The 19629-nt window shown below is 45.6% G+C and overlaps 1 protein-coding gene across 1 annotated transcript; it reads right to left on the bottom strand.

Moving 5' to 3' along the window:
• Positions 1–371: 371 nt before the first annotated feature.
• On the bottom strand, positions 372–14690 carry LOC148805592 (uncharacterized). The gene is made up of 2 exons (XM_088909730.1): positions 14090–14690; positions 372–5535 (listed from the first exon to the last, which is right to left on the bottom strand). The coding sequence occupies exons 1-2, from the start codon at positions 14382–14384 to the stop codon at positions 3425–3427; spliced, it is 2406 nt and encodes an 801-aa protein (XP_088765856.1). The 5' UTR covers positions 14385–14690; the 3' UTR covers positions 372–3424.
• Positions 14691–19629: the final 4939 nt, after the last annotated feature.

Below are 19629 nucleotides of genomic sequence, written 5' to 3'. Positions count from 1 at the left end.
CTTTACACAAAGGGATGTGGGAGCATGGAACAAGCTAAATATCCAAGTTGTTTCACAAATGGAAACCACAGGGAAGTACATTTAAAAATGAGCATGGGAGACAGTAGCTCACACAAAGGGTGGTGGGATAGTTTTCTTTCAGGAAACAAATGGATGACATCCTGGGATCAATTCAGTACTAGCTACCAAATAAAAAAAAGGTCAGAATGCTGTTGTAGTGTGCTCTCATGAGGCACCAGTTCTGTAGGGGTTTGGGCATTTACTGGGACAATAATTAATTGTGGCAGTAAATCGCAAAATGATTCTTTTAATGGCCTTAGAATCCAACCATGCGGTATAACTCAAACAACGCACACACACAGGTACTAATACACTAAAATACATTTATTAATACATAGAAGGTGCATGTAAATCTAACAGATCTTATCGTGAGGGTAAGCAGAAAACAAAAGGTATATATTCATTCAGTTACAAAGAGTTACACATATCAAGAGGACATACATTCAGTATATCATTCATTTAGACCGTTTCTTGAATGAACTTGGTTACAACTTCTACATTAGATACTCAAAACAAGTACATAACTCTTAGGAATTAAATTGATATCAACTGGTTGGGATAACAATTGAATTCTCGAGCAGTAATGCAGTGAAGTTGAATACTCATCCAATCTCTGGGGATTCAGATCTCCCCCGGACAAAGAAACAGTTGCAGGCTTGTTGCTGTCCAATCCGTGCTCTCTGGCTAGGTGCCAAGCGGTGCTCGGTGCGGCTGGAGAGATTCCTGCTGCGCTGCTCTCTGAAGACCGGCTAGTTAGTGTTGGCTTTAACTAGCAAAGTTTGTGCACAGGAGAAAACTGACTGTGGGTCCCAGCTGGTCAGGAAGAAGAACGGTTCGTTCCTGATGAAACGCTAGTTCTGAATACTGATTCAGCTGTCCACAGTTCCGACCTGTTCACGAGGCCTGCTGCTGGTGCTAACCTCGGGTGGATCCTCTGGTTACGCGCTGGCAACCTCCGCTCTAGACTCTTAGAACAAGGAAAGTTCTGGCACTCGGACACACTGGCCGTTACATGGTGGTCCTGGCTGAGTCTCAGGATGGTCAGGAGGCGTGCTGCGAGAATGTCCTGCACTTCCCAACTGTTCTGGCCTGCGGGCCGTCCTGTCCTGGAATCATTCACACCCCTGGAATTGTTCTTTTTGGAATTCTTCTTCAGGCCCTCTGTGTTGCCTGTTTTTACCTGGAGGAACTTCAGGTCGTTCATTGGCTGAAAGTTTAATGGGCATCAGAGACCCACGTGGGTTACTCGGCCCTACCAGTTCCTGATTGGTTGATCAAGGTGAGATGTGAGTAACTCACCCCTGACACTTAGGAATGCAGTCCAGATGTCCATCTGGCACTCCCTAGACAGATAGGCGCCAATGGATGACCATTGATCATGATAGCCAGGCTTAGCTAAGTGCATCCCCATTTGGGAGCTGTCCCTTATCAAAGAAACCTTAAATCAGCCTGCATGAATAGCTTATCTGTGGCTGCACCACAGAGATGAAGAGAGAGATGGGGCCTCACTGGCAAGAGAGCGCAAAACTTAATTCCTGTATTTTAATAAGCCTTGCCGCTACAGGTGTAACAGTAATAGTATCATGAAATCTTTATTCCTCCCTGCAGTCTCACTCTCTAACAATGTAAAATAAATGCATTATGACATTATCCATAAACAAATATTTCTGGTAGTAGCTGATACATTAATGCTGCACACTGGTATCTTTCCGGGAGTGAATAGGATGTGCATATAAACTGTGCATCATGTGATACCTGTCAGTTACACCTTCAACAGGCTGACAGGGTTAGCTTGAGAATACCAGCAGAGTTAGAAGATGAGTGTTAGTTGTTGTGAAGCAGGGTTATGGAGTGGTGTAGCTTCTTCTACACTCTGTTGTGTTAAATCCTGCTTGACCTTAAAATGCCTTTTGTCTTGTGTTTTTGTGTGTGTGAATTACCTGAGTCAGGGTAGTGTCAGCAGGGTCTTGTCACAGTAGATGAGTGTATATACAGTGCCTTCAGAAAGTATTCACCCAGTGGAATTTTGTTGCATTTTGTTCCCATTACACCTCCACATTTTAACATTTTTTCCTCGTTTTAAGAACACTAAATTCAACACATTTATGAATCAAAAATATTTTTTATTCAAGAACATTTGTTTTTCAAAATGAAAGATTTACATTTCTCATTTACAAAAGTATTGTATTACAAGAGATTGTTTGTGTCTGCAGTTTCTCCCATTTCAGCCAAAAAGCTCTGCAACTCTGTCAGTGTTGGAGCTGGCCACTTTTGGTCACTTTTCTGACAATCACCATTCTTGTCCGGTTGCTCAATTTGGTAGGAGGGCCTGATCTTAGTAGTGTCTGGGTTTTGCCATGTTTTTTCTATTTAGTTACAATGGGATTTAACGGTGCTCCTAGGAAGGTTCAAAACTTTGCCAATCTTTTTATAACCTTCTCCAGTTTTTTTTCCTCCTAACAACTTCATCTCAAAGTTCCAAAGGTAGCTCCTTGGTCTTCATGACAGCAGGACTGATCTGATCTGCTGTTTCAGTGAGACCTCACAGTCAGTGATATCTATTGTGCAATCAAGCAATTGAACACCGGTGAATTTGAAATGAACACAGGTGTACCTTGTTAATGTATTTAGTGTGATCTCTCAAGATAATTGACCCAAATTAGGTTGTTGAAACAAAGGGAGTGAATACTTATCAATTAAGTAATTTTCCATTTTTATTTTTAATAGATGTCTTCAGAATTATAAATACTTAATTTCATTTGAACATTATAAAGAATTGCTTCTACAGGAGTGGAGAAAAACATTTAAATATGATTTAATTTGACTTTGCAACACAGCAGAATGAGAAATAAACAATGGGGTGTGAGTACTTTCTGAAGGCACTGTATATATAGCTTGTCCTGTCTGCAGTTGCATTGAAAAAAAAATTGAAGTATTACTAACGGTGCCAAAATAGATTTTCTTATTAAAAGAGATTCATACAGTATCTTATTCTTTATTATTTACCCTTTATTGCATAAATATTTCTTGTATTTGATATATATGCTCTCTTATCCACATAAATTAAACTCTGTGACAAGAACTATTTCTGTTTTAGTCAACTGTAAATAAGAGTATAGTCAAAATTTAACTGACCAGACGAACTCAAAATTGGGTGACTACAAAGTGACTATGACTAATAGACATTTTGGGAACAAGTAAAGGTTTGTTCCATGCTGAAAAGAGAAGAAAATAAATGTCTCGGCTGTGGAGCCTTCTTCGGATGTCACATGCTGACGCACCTACCCACTTGAACTAAAGACATTTTAGTTGACTTGACTTAGACTATGATTAAATAAAAAACCTGGTGACTAAATTGGTTTTTTTAAGTCACCTGACTGGAACTCTTCCCACACTGACTGTAGCTGAATGGTCTGTCTCCTGTGTGAATGCGCTGGTGCTTTTTTAAGTCATGCGATTGAATAAAACTCTTCCCACACTGACTGCAGATAAACGGTCTCTCTCCTGTGTGAATGCGCTGGTGGGCTTTTAAGCTACGTGACTGACTAAAACTCTTCCCACACTGACTGCAGCTGAATGGTCTCTCTCCTGTGTGAATGCGCTGGTGCTTTTTTAAGTCATGCGATTGAATAAAACTCTTCCCACACTGACTGCAGCTGAACAGTCTCTCTTCTGTGTGAATGCGCTGGTGGGCTATTAAGCTACTTGACTGACTAAAACTCTTCCCACACTGACCACAGCTGAATGGTCTCTCTCCTGTGTGAATGCGCTGGTGGGTTATTAAGCTACTTGACCGACTAAAACTCTTTCCACACTGACTGCAGCTGAACGGTCTCTCTCCTGTGTGAATGCGCTGGTGTGATTGTAAGTGGCTTTTCTGACTAAAACTCTTCCCACACTGACTGCAACTGAATGCTCTCTCTCCTGTGTGAATGCGCCGGTGGGCTATTAAGCTACTTGACTGACTAAAACTCTTCCCACACTGACTGCAGCTGAATGGTCTCTCTCCTGTGTGAATGCGCTGGTGGGTTATTAAATTACTTGACTGACTAAAAGTCTTCCCACACTGACTACAGGTGAACAGTCTCTCTCCTGTGTGAATGCGCTGGTGGGTTATTAAGTTACATGACCAACTAAAACTCTTCCCACACTGACTGCAGCAGAATGGTCTCTCTCCTGTGTGAATGTGCTGGTGGGATTTTAAGGCATGTGACTGACTAAAACTCTTCCCACACTGACTGCAGCTGAATGGTGCCTCTCCTGTGTGAATGCGCTGGTGGGTTATTAAATTACTTGACTGTCTAAAAGTCTTCCCACACTGACTGCAGCTGAACGGTCTCTCTCCTGTGTGAATGTGCTGATGTTGTTTTAAGAGCTGCAAGTGACTAAAACTCTTCCCACAATGACTACATCTGAAAGGTCTCTCTCCCGTATGAATACGCTGGTGTCTTTTAAAGTCACTTGACTGAATAAAACTCTTCCCACACTGACTGCAGCTGAATGGTCTCTCTCCCGTTTGAAGGTGCTGGTCGGGTTTTGATTTGCTAGACTGACAGAAACGCTGCTCCTCTCTGTGCCATAATGGCAGTTTGTCCACTCCATCTGAGCAAGGCCTTGAGTGATTCTTCCTCATTCTCTGATTGTACTGGGGTCTCTTATTCTGCCAATGCTCCATGGAATGGTCTTGCTCCGTGTGCTGAGATTTGTTTTCTCCACCATGTCCTTCAGTGTGCTGCTCAGCAGTGTGAATCATCCGGGGCTCCTTCTCCAGCTCTCTGAGACTAAAACTGTCTAGTTCATTCAGTTGTTCTCCTCTTTGCCCAAGAACAGACCTACTCTCCAGTTCATTAAAACTTTTAACAATTTTCTCAGTAACCAGATTAGTAAACCTGTGTGTAAAGCCATCAGATACTAAGGGATCATATGATTGTTTGAGTCTCTGCAATGACAGTCTCTCCACTTGAACAGAACAAGGCCTAATTATCAAGCCCTGTAGGAGCTGCTGTTGCTCCTCCCTGTACTGACTCCTCTCTGTGTGCTGTGACTCAGTACTGTTCTCTTCACCAGGTACATCAGTCTGCTGCTCTGCAGCGTCAATCAACTTGGACTTCATGTCCTGTTCTGTAAGATTTAAAACATCCAGTTCTTCACTGTGCTCTCGTACAGAGACACAGCCCAGTTCATTACAACCTTGTGTAATATTGTTCGAGTCCAGATTATTAATCTTATCTATAAAATCATCACATACTAAGAGCCCAGGTGTCTCACTCTCAGGCTCTGTCTTCATCATGGTCACAGAGTCCAGATCCTCGACACTCTGTCTGCTCTCTGTGTGCTGCTCACTGAGTGTCTCTTTCCCTTCTGCGACAGTGAGCTCTCTCTCCTGCACCAAACTGGAGCCCCACTCCTCCTCACTGTGCTGCTGTTCAAGAGGAGCCATGTCCCCAGCATCAGAGAGAGCACTGGTCTCTGTGCCTGTAAATACAGGAAAAGAAAACAATAACTTTATAATAATAATAAACTTTATTTTATATAGCACCTTTAAAGGTGGCTTCTCAAAGCACTTTACAGAAGGCCAACAACAAAAAAGACACAATATAAGCATGATGAGAATATAGTTAGACGAGTCAGTAGATGGTGGTACTAAGTCCAGTAGGAGCAGAGGGGTAAAGAACAGATAAATAAAGGCTCTTCTGAAGAAGAAGGTTTTGAGTCTGGATTTGAAGAAGCTTAGAGAAAGTGACTCTGATATCCTTGGGGAGAAAGTTCTAGAGCTTGGGGCAAAACAGGAGAAGGCCATGTCACCCATAGAGTGTAGAAGGACTGGGGGACAAATAGTTGAACACAATTAGAAGAGTGAAGGTTGTGAGGTGGGGAGTAGGGCGATAACTCAGACAGGTACTGAGGTGCCAAGCCATAGAGAGCCTTATAGGTAAGCAGGAGGATTGTTAAGCATCACAAAACTTGACAGGAAGCCAGTGCAAGGACTCCAGGATAGGAGTAATGTGAATACTTGCACTAGACAAACTGGAAATTACAGCATATTAACACTGCACTGACAGAGATGGGTAAATACAGACACACTGACTGGACACTGCAGCATATTAGCACTGCACTGAAAGGGGTTAATATAGACATGCTGACTGGACACTACAGTACATTAACACTGCACTAAGAGAGGGGTTCATACAGACACACTGACTGGACACTACAGTACTTTAACACTGCACTGAGACGGAGGCATTTATACAGCCATGGACTGCTCAGAGAAGGGGGGTAAATACAGACAGACTGACAGACAGGACACTACAGTACATTAGCACTGCACTGAGAGAGAGCGGTTAATACAGACACACTGACTGGACACTACAGAACATTAACACTGCACTGAGTGACAGGTTAATACAGACATGCTGACTGGACACTACAGTACATTAACACTGCATTGAGAAAGAGAGGGATTAATACAGACACACTGACTGCATATTATAGTACTTTAAAACTGCACGGAGAGAGGTAGGTTAATACATAGACACTGACTGGACACTACAGTACATTAACACTACACTGAGACAGAGAGGGGTTAATACAAACACACTGACTGGACACTCCAGTATATTAACACTGCACTGAGAGAGAGAGGGGTTGATTCACACACACTGACTGCACACTACAATATATTAACACTGCACTGAGAGAGAGGGGTTAATACAGACACACTGACTGGACACTACAGTACATTAACACTGCACTGAGAGAGAGGGGTTAATACAGACACACTGACTGGACACTACAGTACATTAACACTGCACTGAGAGAGAGGGGGGTTAATACATACATACTGACTGGACACTACAGCACATTAACACTACACTGAGAGACAGTGTTCAATCAATCTTTATTGACAGAAAAAATAAAGAAAGTATGAATCTTGATTCTTAGGACCCCACCTTAAAAATTATTAAAATAAAATCATAATTGGAATATTAATTTTTTATTCACAATCCTGCACGTTTCCAAAACACCAATGCTTTTCAAATGTTCCACAGTCATTATGAGATAATATAAAACATATATTTTAACGACATCCTGCTCTTCACCAACCCTTCAAACATCCTCACCAAGTCTACAGACCCGGAACCAGAGATCTTATTTTTCAGAGTCTTGTAGATGGTGAGTTTGGCCTGGCCCAGTAGAAAGTTGGCGAGGAGGGTCTGAGTTTTTTGTTTTTTCGTATGACCCACCCCGAACATGAAAATAATGTAATTGAAGGCCAGGCCAAGGTTGATGAAGAGCCAAATCAACACGGCAAACATGGGCGACAGGTGGGGGCAGGCACTGTAGTAGTGGAACACCGTCTCCCTCTGAGCGCAGAAGGGACAGGCCCCTTTTGTTGAGGGGAAATCTGTAGAGGCTACCCCAGGCAGGCCGGACACCATCTGGCACCCCCAGACGAGCCCTCCAGGGAGTGTCAGGGAGTGCAGACAGCTGGGCTTGGTGTCTAGATGTTACAACTAGTCTATATAGACACTTCCCCCCAACACCAGCCAGAGACCTCTCCTCTGAAGCAAGGGACTCAAGGAGAGATCCTGTCGGCCCGGGACTGAGTGCAGGAGACACTAGCAGACCAGGGAAAGGAGGCTGTGTGGTTGGAAGGTGGCGTTCCTCAAACAGATCCTGGACTAGCAGCATCTCCTCAAGAGGCAGAGCAGAGCAGAGCAAAGCTGAGTAAGAAACCCGTCCACACACCGCCGCGAGTGTAGTCCCAGAGCGTCACATGCCCACTCCATGCTGCGCCACCAGTCCTGATCCACGTCAAGCAGGTGGTGGAGTTGTGTGACATTGGCGCGGACCAGTCTGCTGGTAAAGTCCAAGGAGCGGCCCAGTTCTGTGTCCATTCACGGATTGTGTACTAGTGGCTCTCAGAGTGTCCAGTATAGACTGGGCCGCTCCTCCTCTCTCCGCACGTGCAGATGCCGCCAGGCTTTCAGGAGACTACGCTGGAAAGGCTGCAGTGGAGACAGGTCAACCCTGCTGGTGTCCATCAGGAAGAGAACAGAGTCGATCCCGAAGTGTCCTGCTAGACGCAACAGGGTGAAGGTCAGCTCCTTCCAGGACAGCGAGGCCGGGCCATACAGCAGCTTCTGTACTGCCTGCATACGAAAGGCGTCCACCCGGCTCCGGATGTCAACGAGTCCTTGTCCTCCGTCCTCTCTGGGCAAATAGAGGACACCCCTCCACAGCCAGTGCAGTCCATCCCAGAAGAAGTCGAGAAGCGTGGCCTGCAGCTCCTCGATCAGTCCAGCTGCTGGCTCCAGGCACAGCAGGCAATGCCACAACATTGAAGCCACCAGGGTGTTGACAATCAGAACCCGGCCTTTGTAGGAGATCTGGGAGAGCAGCCAGCGCCAGCGGTCCAGCCGACCTTTCACTTTTTCGAGGAGCCCCTCCCAGTTCTTCCTCACACTGGCCTTGTCCCCCAGGTACAACCCCAGGTATTTGAGTCCTCCTCTGGTCCAGCTGAACCTCTCTGGCAAGACTGGGGGACCCGTCTCGCTCCACTCTCCCAGGAGTAGGGCGCTACTCTTGGCCCAGTTTACTTTGGCTGATGATAGCCACTGGAAATCATTCAAAGTTGTCTGTAGCGCCCTGACATCCTGTTCTCCTCCGACCACGACCATGATGTCATCAGCGTATGCCAACATCTTGACAGTAGAATTGGGGCAGCCCGGGATGGACAGCCCCTTGATGACCCGGCGCAGCTGATGTAGCAGAGGTTCAATGGCAAGGGAGTAGAGCATTCCTGAGAGTGCACAGCCCTGCCTGACTCCCCTCTGCACTGGAAACGGAGCACTCAGCCCTCTGTTGACCTTTAGCACACTGAAGATGTCACTGTACAGCACCTGAATCATGGCAACAAAGACAGAGCTGAATCCGAAAAACCTCATGGTTCTCCACAAATACTGATGTTCAACCCTATCAAAGGCCTTTTCCTGGTCTAACGAAATGAGACCAGTATCTAAACCCAATAGTCTGGAGGTGGCCACAACATCTCAAATCAGAAATATATTATCAAAGATTGTCCTTCTGGGTACACAGTACGATTGTTCGGACTGCACCACTGATCCCAGCACCACCCTCAGCCTGTTGGCCAGAGCTTTGGACAGGATTTTATAATCCACACACAGCAGGGCAACAGGTCTCCAGTTCTTAATGTCACACAGGTCCCCTTTCTTAGGCAGCAGGGTGACAACAGCTCTCCTGCAGCTCAGTGGCAGGTCCCCGTGCTCCAGACTTTCCGAGAACACATCCAGCAGGTCAGGTCCCAGCACGGCCCAGAAGGCACAGTAGAATTTGGCCGGCAAGCCATCAAGGCCAGGGGTCATACCATTACTCAAGACACTGAGTGCAGTGGAGAGCTCCTCCAGGGATAGAGGCCTCTCCGGCCATGCCCCCTCCTCTTCGGGGACCTGTGGAAGGTCTTCAAGGAACCTGCGTGTGCAGACCAAGTCCTCACTTGCCTCGCTGGAGAAGAGTGTCTTGTAGAACTGCATGGTCCTCTCCTGGATCTGCCCAGCCTCGTGCAGCTCCTGCCCTGTCTCCGAGCGCAGGCAGAGGTTCTGCCTGCTCTGGCCCGGTTTCTTCTCTAGGCCAAAGAAGTAGCGAGTCGGGGCGTCTACCTGTGATGCACTCTGAACCCTAGATTTTATTAGAGCTCCCTGTACTTTTGTGTCCAGAAGGCCAATGAGTGATTCTTTTTGAGTGTGGAGGTTATCAATTAGCCTCCTGTCTGCACAACACTCCAGAGCCTGGTGGAGCTCCAGAATGTCTCTCTCCAGAGCCTTCATGGACTCACGGATACCTCTCGTGACAATTCCAGTGTACTGCTGGTGGAACTGGCGAATCTGCACCTTCCCAGTATCCCACTACTGCCTCAGGGAGACAAAGTGGGCTTTCTGACTCCTCCACTGCTACCAGAAGAACACGAGGCAGTCACAGAAGTGAGCATCGTCAAGCAGTTGGGTATTAAAGTGCCAGTAGGCACTGCGGGACCTCACTGATGGGACGACGACTGTGCAGATGGTGAGACAGTTGTCCGACAGGCCCACTGGACAGATGGGAGTACTGCTTGACGATGCTGTAATGATGTTTACGGCAGTAGATGCGGTCAAGCCTGGCCAGAGAGAGGGTGTTCCCTCAGACCTGGGCCCAGGTGTACTGCCTCGTGTCCCCATGACATCTCCTCCAGATGTCAGTGAGGTCAGATTTGACAAGGATCCTGCGCAGCTCCCTGGCCGACAGGCCATGTGGCTCTCCGTGATTCCTGCATAATTCCTGTCCAGTGTGCTGCTCTCTGTGCAGTTAAAATCATCCCCCAGGAAGACCAGCTCTTCAGGCTGGCAGGTCACCAGCGCATTTTCAAGCTCCCTGAAGAAGGTGACCCTCTCTCCGCCGTCTGTGGATGCGTAAATGTTAATAAAAACAAAGGTTTTCTTCCTGTAAACTACTCGCATGAGTCAAAGGCGACCTTTCACAACCTCATGGACGGCGATAGAGAGGGGCTTGAACCCCACAGAGAACAGCACCGTGATCCCCGCGCTCACAGGGGACCCATGATTGTACACAATGTCCCCCTGCCACTCCCGCTGCCAGGCAATGATGTTGGAGCTGTCGGTGTGGGTCTCCTGCAGGAACGTCACCTGCAGGCTGTTTTCTTTGATGACCTCCAACACCGCAGCTCGCTTCAAAGCCCTCCGGCACCCATTGGTGTTCAAACTCCCTATTCTAATGCCGCCCATGTTTGCGGAAAAGAAAAAAAGAAACAACATAAAACACAAACAGACACATAGCACGCAGACGGATAGTGATGTGATGTAAGAGACGGGACTCATTCGTGCTGAGGTGCATTCCGCGGTCCTGCCCTGATCTTACCCAATAAGCTCTTCAGGCACCATCTCTCTTGATCGCTGAAGTCATTCGCACCTGAGCCTTTTCAGATGGTGGGTCGCGGAGAGGACAAAGAGCTCAGTGTCGGGAAAAAAGTCCTCGACCACAGTTCCCCTCTTACCTTTAGTCTTCTCTAAGAACTCCCTGATGCTCTGGAAACTGTAGCCTACTCTGCAGCTCTGCCGGGCCGAGGAGCCCGAGGCGAGAGAGGAGTCTGGGAAGCCGCCCTCGTCATCGTTGCTCCCGGACTCCGAGGAGCTCCGGGCGGCGGCGGCGAGGACACTCCAGCGCGTCCTTACTCTCCCAGTGTCGGAGTCACTCGCGGCCCCTGGGCCGGCGACAGAGCCGCCCTCCACCGAGCTCTCTGTGCTGTGCTTTTTCTGCACCGCACTCTGCATAGATTTTTTCGTGCGCTTTCTCCACGGTGTCTTAAAACCATTGTCTATTTTTCTGGATGTTAATTAATTTCCTCCCCACACTGTGTCTACAGTTTTCGCTGCCACTTGTGACGAGTTTTCCTCCGTCGGTGTCACTGCCTGCTCTCTCTCCCTGACTCTCCTGAGCAGCGGGGCTCTGCAGCTCCCCTGCTCCGCCAGCGCTCGTATCTTGCTCCCCGGTGTGGGGAGCTCCCATCTGAGGGCTGAGGTGGTCCACTCTTTGCTATCTGTTCTCCTGCATGGGACACCACCAGCTCGGGCTCACCTGCCCCCTCCAGCGATCTCCTCTCCTGCACCCCGGCCGTGGGCTCTGCCTCCCTGCTGCCTCCCTGCACTGCTCCACTCCCCGCTGCCTGACACTGTCTCCTGGCCTCCTGGCAATTCTTCACCACATGCCCCTCGCTCCCGCACCTGAAGCACTTCGTCAATTCCAAAGTCACGAATACAACATAATCACAGGTGTCAATCCGAAATTTAAGATCCACATTGATCTCTTCCATGGGGTTTTTTTAAGATCACGTAGACTTGTCTTCGGAAAGAGATGACATGCTTCAGTTGAAGTCCCCTGCAGCCCAGAGGGACCCTCCTGATCGGAGAGACCACCTGTCCGTAACAGGACAGCTCCCTCTACAGCAGCTCGTTTCTCATGAACGGAGGCACATTGGAGAGGGTGATCTTCCGAGCTGGGGCTGTGAACGGCAGCACCGGGGTGAAGGTGCCGTCCAGGACAACCCACTTTACCACCAGGGCATTTGCCAGATCAATAGATTGCAGGAAAATAACTATCCCTCCACTCATGCGGGAAGCGGACTTGATGTTCCTGCAGCCCACAACCATCCCAACCGCAAGAACGCACCTCTCCAGCGGTTCATACAGACACACTGACTGGACGCTACAGTACATTAACACTGCACTGAGAGAGGTTCATACAGGCACACTGACTGGAAACTCCAGTACATTAACACTACACTGCAATCAGAGAAAGGGGTTAATACAGACACACTGACTGACTGGACACTACAGTGCATTAACACTGCACTGAGAGAGAGGGGGGTTAATACAGACACACTGACTGGACACTACAGTACATTAACACTGCACTGAGAGAGAGGGGTGAATACAGACACACTGACTGGACACTACAGTACTTTAACACTGCACTGAAAAAGGGGTTAATACAGACATGCTGACTGGACACTACAGTACATCAACACTGCACTGAGGGGGGGGGGGTTAATACAGACACACTGACTGAACACTACAGTACATCAACACTGCACTGAGAGGGGGGGGGTTAATACAGACACAGTGACTGGACACTACAGTACATTAACAATGCACTGAGAGGGGAGGGGGGGTTAATACAGACACACTGACTGGACACTACAGTACATTAACACTACACTGAGACAGAGAGGGTTTAATATAGACACACTGACTGGACACTACAGTACATTAACACTGCACTGAGAGAGAGAGGGGTTGATTCACACACACTGACTGGACACTACAGTACATTAACACTACACTGAGACAGAGAGGGTTTAATATAGACACACTGACTGGATACTACAGTACATTAACACTGTACTGAGACAGAGAGGGGTTGATTCACACACACTGACTGGACACTACAGTACATGAACACTGCACTGAGAGAGAGAGGGCTTGATACAGACACACTGACTAGACACTACAGTACATTAACACTGCACAGAGAGAGAGGGGGGTTAATACAGACACACTGACTGGACACTCCAGTACATTAACACTGCACTGAGAGAGAGAGGGGTTAATACAGACACACTGACTGGACACTACAGTACATTAACACTACACTGAGACAGAGAGGGTTTAATAAAGACACACTGACTGGACACTACAGTACATTAACACTGCACTGAGAGAGAGAGGGGGGTTAATACAGACACACTGACTGGACACTACAGTACATGAACACTGCACTGAGGGGGGGGGGGGGTTAATACAGACACACTGTCTGGACACTACAGTACATGAACACTGCACTGAGAGAGAGGGGGCTTGATACAGACACACTGACTAGACACTACAGTACATTACCACTGCACTGAGGGGGGGGGGGGGTTAATACAGACACACTGACTGGACACTACAGTACATTAACACTGCAGAGAGAGAGGGGGGTTAATACAGACACACTGACTGGACACTCCAGTACATTAACACTGCACTGAGAGAGAGAGGGGTGAATACAGACACACTGACTGGACACTACAGTACATTAACACTACACTGAGACAGAGAGGGTTTAATAAAGACATACTGACTAGACACTACAGTACATTAACACTTTATACAAACAAGGACAAACTGGAAATTACAGCATATTAACACTGCACTGACAGAGAGGGGTAAATACAGCCATACTGACTGGACACTCCAGTACATTAACACTGCACTGAGAGAGGGGTTAATACAGACATACTTACTTCACAGTACGGTACATAAACAATGCACTAAGAGAGAGAGGGATTAATACAGATATAGTGGATTAATATTCCAGAGGAGTTAATACAGACACAGACCTCACCAGTGAGGAAGTTATAGACACTGGTTTTAAACACACACACATACTCTGACTTCATACACGTCACCACACTGACCTGACAACAGTTTCATGTCCATTTCTTCTTTTATTTCTGCAGTGACTTCACAGGGAAGCGTCTGGGTACCCTGATCTCCTCTTGCTCCCGAATCCTCCTCCCACAGCTGCAATCTCCACTTCAAGCTCTCGTTTTCCTTCTTCAGCTGCGCCATTTCACTCCCGACAATGTCCTGCACACACTGTGTGATTTTAAACACGGCCCGTCTCACCAGGACCTGGGAGACGCTGCGGAGTTTGTTTTCAAACTCGTTCTGAGTCAGACATCCTGTTTCCAAAAACTTCTGACACTTCATACACGATCGATTTGAGCAAAACGTGCATGAACGAGTCAAGCTGGATTTCCAGATTTAACAAGTACTCCGCCATCCTTCTTCAGAGTCGATCAGAAACAAAGGCTGACTTGCGATGTTTAAACAGAACAGCTTCTTTATTTCTATTCTTCACAGATTCTGTTGTCAGGGCTGTGCTCTGTTCAAGCATAAACACAGCTGACAAGATGCTACGTTTTCAGAAACTGAAGTTATTAAAAAAAACAACTTTCTTCTTTATAGAAAGAAAATCATTCAAGCACCCACAGCTATGTTGTGTAGCGCCGTGTGATGACGTCATTCGTTAGCGCGGCCGCGACTTCAAAACAATCGAGAAGCGGAGCTGAGAAAGAGGAGTTTCTGCAGCCTGATATAAACTTAACTGCACCTCCTAGCGCCACCTAGTCAAGAGGAGTGAATCACCTGCGACTTGCGCCGTTCGTAAGTGTGAATTTTGTGAAACGGAACATATTTACTGTTTTGCCCTTCCACAACGAAAACGTCTCCCTTTGCAGGTTTTTGGTTAAAGAAAAAAAATGCTGTCATATTCTTCCCAGCTGGCAGTATTTATTCTGCAACATAAGCAAGATTTGTATTTCATATTTCGCAAATTGTATGAATTTCTCGAAAAACACGTTGTTCCAAGAAAGGAAATAAATACTTCTAGTAACAAAATCAAGCCATATGTGATTGTCCTTAATGATACATTCTGTATGACAAGACAGGAAGAAAGGCACCTCAGGATTTCAGACACAGGATCTCCTGTATATTGAGAGAAGTTTATACCATCTGTCAGTTTTCATGTCCAAGGAGCTCAATTTGCATTCCATGTACAACAGCGTGTCCTCTACACCCGCCACTGAAGCACAGCACAGGCTCAGCATCTTGACATCTTCCTAACAGAGACACGTAGAGACCTTTTGGTGGGCAGTGGCTCAAAAGGGGAGAAGAGACCATTTCTGGAGCAGGATTTGTTACGTTGGAGTATTCTGGACACAAATCAGTGCCCGCTTTTATTTCTGTTTTTTTTTTAATTTTACAGAAAGTTTAAATGTGACTTTGAAGGCATTATAATTCACAACCATGGCAAAAAATGGTTGTCCATAATTGTTGATTATGTTTGATTAACAGACAAAATATGACAACCCCTCTACTGAGCATATACTTTATTTTCCTGATGTAACACATCTTAACAAGAGGGCAAAGTAAATAAAATAATTAGCATCTAATTGCATGCAATACCAAATGCAATCTCTTTCCATCTTAAGAGCAAGGGTTCACATGATACATCAATTCAATTTTTTTTTCCCAAAAAAGTGTCTATTGTGGGACGAATACTGCTTGAGCAGCCTCTGTTCCTCAACCACCTGGCTCAGGTCTCGATGGAGTACATGTTTCTATGAGGCTGAATTGTCTTAGTTCAGGGATCTTCTTTACGAAATAAAGGATGGCTTTCTACCTGCTCAAGCTATTGTCGACACTGTGCGGGAGGTTGACGATGAGCTGTCTGGCAGTTAGATCCTGCAGGACTTTGAGCAACTCAAACTCAGCCTCCTGGACAGCTGGCTGGAGAAGCTGTGACAGGTGCATGGCTCAGGGAGATGACAGTGAAGACGGGGGACCATGGGGTGAGCCTTCTGGGGTGCACCACCATCGTGTTCCACAGGCTGGTTGTGGCAAAGCAGTTCAGGGCACCAGTCTTGGATGTGGTTTGGGGAAAAATCTTTCCCCACTTCGAGCCGGCATGGCTGTGGGTATGTCTGAGGCTGCCTTTCCTGCCCCAGAGGTTGAAGCAGCTCGACAATTTCATCCAACATAATTGCATTTTATGAAAATGGTGCTGCAGCAAATTCTGTATGTCTGTTGTGTCCCACAGCTTGTGAGAAGAAGAGAGAGACCCCTATCTCTTTTGCCTTCCGTTACTCCCACTCAGGGGTCTTTCCACTGACTCTGTGAGGGGCAGGTGTGTCCAGTAGATTATCGAGTGGAAGTTAGGGATGTTGGAGATGCAGCTCCTTGCATTCACAACAAGAGTCACCAGCAGCAGCAGCAGTAGTGCCTGCAGCTTTCCATTCTGTAGTGGTTTCGCCTAAACGAAAGGTTTCCCAAGCGGAAACAAACCACCTTTATTCGCATGCTTCTCAACTGCATAAAGGTCCCTAGCGACAGGCCATCTTTTCTCAATGTATTTCTGGTGTTTCATGGCATCTCGTACCAAATGCACTTTCCTTCTGTACACGGAGCTGATCACTTGAAATTTGGCTGTGCAGAGAGACCAAGATGAGCTTTGTCGACTCCAAAGCAGCTCCTTTGTAAAACGCTGTTTGTTCACATCACTTATGTGGGGCTTATACACGGCGGTCTCTAAAGGTCTTTGCTACCTGATAGTGGGGCATTGCAGTAGTCTAACCTGCTGTATGCAAGAGCATGCATTAATTTCTCTGTGTCTTGAGTGGAGAGAAACTGCCTTAGTTTTGCAATTTTTCTCAACTGTAGGAAGTATGTTTTGATACTCTTTTAACATGAGAGTTAAACGAGAGCCTTGCGTCTAATATGGTTATGTGCTGAGTCTTTGAGGCAAATTTTTGAATGCTCTGAGTAAAGTGCTGAAGTTATAGTAGTCCTATCAGTATTGTAGCCACCAAACAACAGAACCTGTTTTATCAGAGTTGAGGAACAAAATGTTTTCACACATCCAAGTCTTTACTTCATTAATGCAATTAGATACTTTATTGATCCCTCACGGGATCAATAAAGTATCTATTAAATAAAGTGATAATAGACGAGTTGTTGTTAGGTGTAAACAAAATGTTTATTTGAGTGTCATCAGCATATGAATGAAAGTTAATATTATGTTTTTGTATTATCCTACCTAGCAGCAGCATGTACAGAGAGAACAATATTGGCCGCAGCACTGATCCCTGTGGTACCCCAAATTGACATTGAGGAACCAGTTCAATTATTAGATATTGGAACATTTAAAAAGCATCAGATATTTTTTTCTTGATATTGCATTTATACTTTATGTTACTCTTTTCTATATATTAACTGTAGAAGTCCTTCCCAATTTTTTTCAAATATCACAATTTGTAGGCATGGAACTAAGGCATGTTATATCAGAATTTATTTTACCTTCATTTACACATTATAACACTCAACCTCTAAGTAAATAACAAATGCTCAAACATTTCGAACAGTAATTATAAATCCTCTCAGTCAATAACTTTGGAAAATCAAGTTAGAAACACGTAATCTCTGTCTGTAATAGATTCTTGTAAATCTTGGATTTTAAATAAGTCTACTGTAGCTGAATATATTTCATGTAAAAGCAGAAATGTTGCACATCCTTAATCTCTTTAATTACCTCTCTGCTACATAAGGCATCTCAGAGAAAAGTATTAAGGGGGTGGTATAAAGAATCTCCACTTAATCTCAATCTCATCTCTACTTAATTGGATTTCTTAGCAAAACCTTAACCCACTTGATATTTGCAAGAAATGTGATTGTTTTTGTTAAACAATTGAGTACGTACTGTACAGCCTTTAATATGCGATAGTGAATTTTCCCGTATTCTGGGGAGGGAGGAGAACTGAAATTAAGGAAATACATATTTAAAGGGGGTGAAAGTCTTAAATGTGTTCTTTCATATCTGGGCGTTTGAATAGATTTGTTGTATAATTTATTGTGATTTCACTCCATACTTGTGTTTCTCAGGAGAAAGTAGTAACATTGGGGATTTGAGGGTACAGAAAATACATTGTACTGTACGGGAAAATGTAAGGTTATGTTAAAAAAGAAACTTTTCAGCACCCTTTTGAACGCGATTATTAGACACCTGTTGAATCTCAACCGGGATTTCTTGAGACATCATTCAGTGAGCGAAGCCTCCCTCTGGACTCCGCACTGAGTTGAAAGCTATGCGAGCTGCTCACTCCTTGTTCTGTACTGTTACCAGAAATCAAGATAAATCATGTCAGACATTTTTCCATCTTTAATGTGACCTTGCAACCAACAAAATTCAAGAGAAAACAGATAATTATTAGGAAAAATAATTGAAATTAAAAAACCTACTGTCACGGACGTCCAAAAGGACTAACCGTGGAGAGCAGGAGAGCGGAAAAAGACCCATATGCGTAGCGGCGAAACGGGGAGTTAGCCCGGGCTCATTCGTGCAAAGAGTTCAGGAGTGCCGTATAGAAACCAATGCCCTCAGGTAGCGGACGTAGGGCGACCTGGTGCTAGGCGGGTCTCAGGACATCTGAATGTCAATGCTGAGCCAGGGCAGAGTGCAAGACCCGGAAATATATAGCCCCAGAGAGAGAGAAATACCGGAAGGACAGCAAATAACCGGAAATGAGAGACAGGACAGAGAAGGAGCACCCTCTGGCTGCAGAGGGCGTGACACCTACAACACTCTGGTTGCATAAGTGTGCACACCCTTTTATTATGGGGGCTGTAGCTGTGTTCAGAGTTAACCAATCACATTCAAAATCATGTCTAAAGTAAAATAGCATACACCTGCCATTAATGAAAGTGATTCTGATTAACCCCAAATAAAAATCAGGTGTTCTTGTAGGACTTCCTTGAAACTTTCGTGGTTGAAGTCTACTGGGATAGCCATGGTCCTCAAGGAGGTGATTAAAAATATAAGGGATCTTATTGTTGAAAGGTACTGATCAGGAGAGGGGTATAAAAGAATATCAAAGGCATTGGATGTACCATGGAGCCCTGTGAAGATTATCATCAAATGCGGCACCACAGGGACATTGACAAGATCAGGACAACCCTCCAAAGTTAATGACGGGACAAGGAGAAAACTCATGAGGGAAGCTACCAAGAGGCCTACAGAAAGCTACAGAGACCTACAGAGCTGCAGCAATTTTTGGTGGGTATTGGTCACTCCTTGCATGTGACAACAATCTCCCCTATTCTGCACGTCTGGGCTATGGGATAGGAGGCAAGACAGAAGCCATTTTTCAAAAAAAATAAAACTAAATTTTGCAATAAAATGCATTCAGTCACCCTAAAAAATGTCTTATGGTCTTATAAGACAAAGGGTGAGCCTTTTGGCCTTAAGTTTAAAAGATATGTTTGGTGCAACACAGCCCATCATCACACACCACTTGGTGGTGGAAGCATCATGCTTTGGGGATGCTTTTCTTCAGCTGGGACAGGGGCTCTACTCAAAATAGATAGGATAATGACTAGCTCCAAATATCAAGATATTTTG

The sequence above is a fragment of the Atractosteus spatula genome, unplaced genomic scaffold (genome assembly GCF_055471065.1).
Source record: "Atractosteus spatula isolate fAtrSpa1 unplaced genomic scaffold, fAtrSpa1.hap1 Scaffold_69, whole genome shotgun sequence".
In the NCBI taxonomy this organism is placed as follows: Eukaryota; Metazoa; Chordata; class Actinopteri; order Semionotiformes; family Lepisosteidae; genus Atractosteus; species Atractosteus spatula.
The sequence above is the reverse complement of the archived record's forward strand: the minus strand, read 5'-3'. Positions and strand labels throughout refer to the sequence as shown.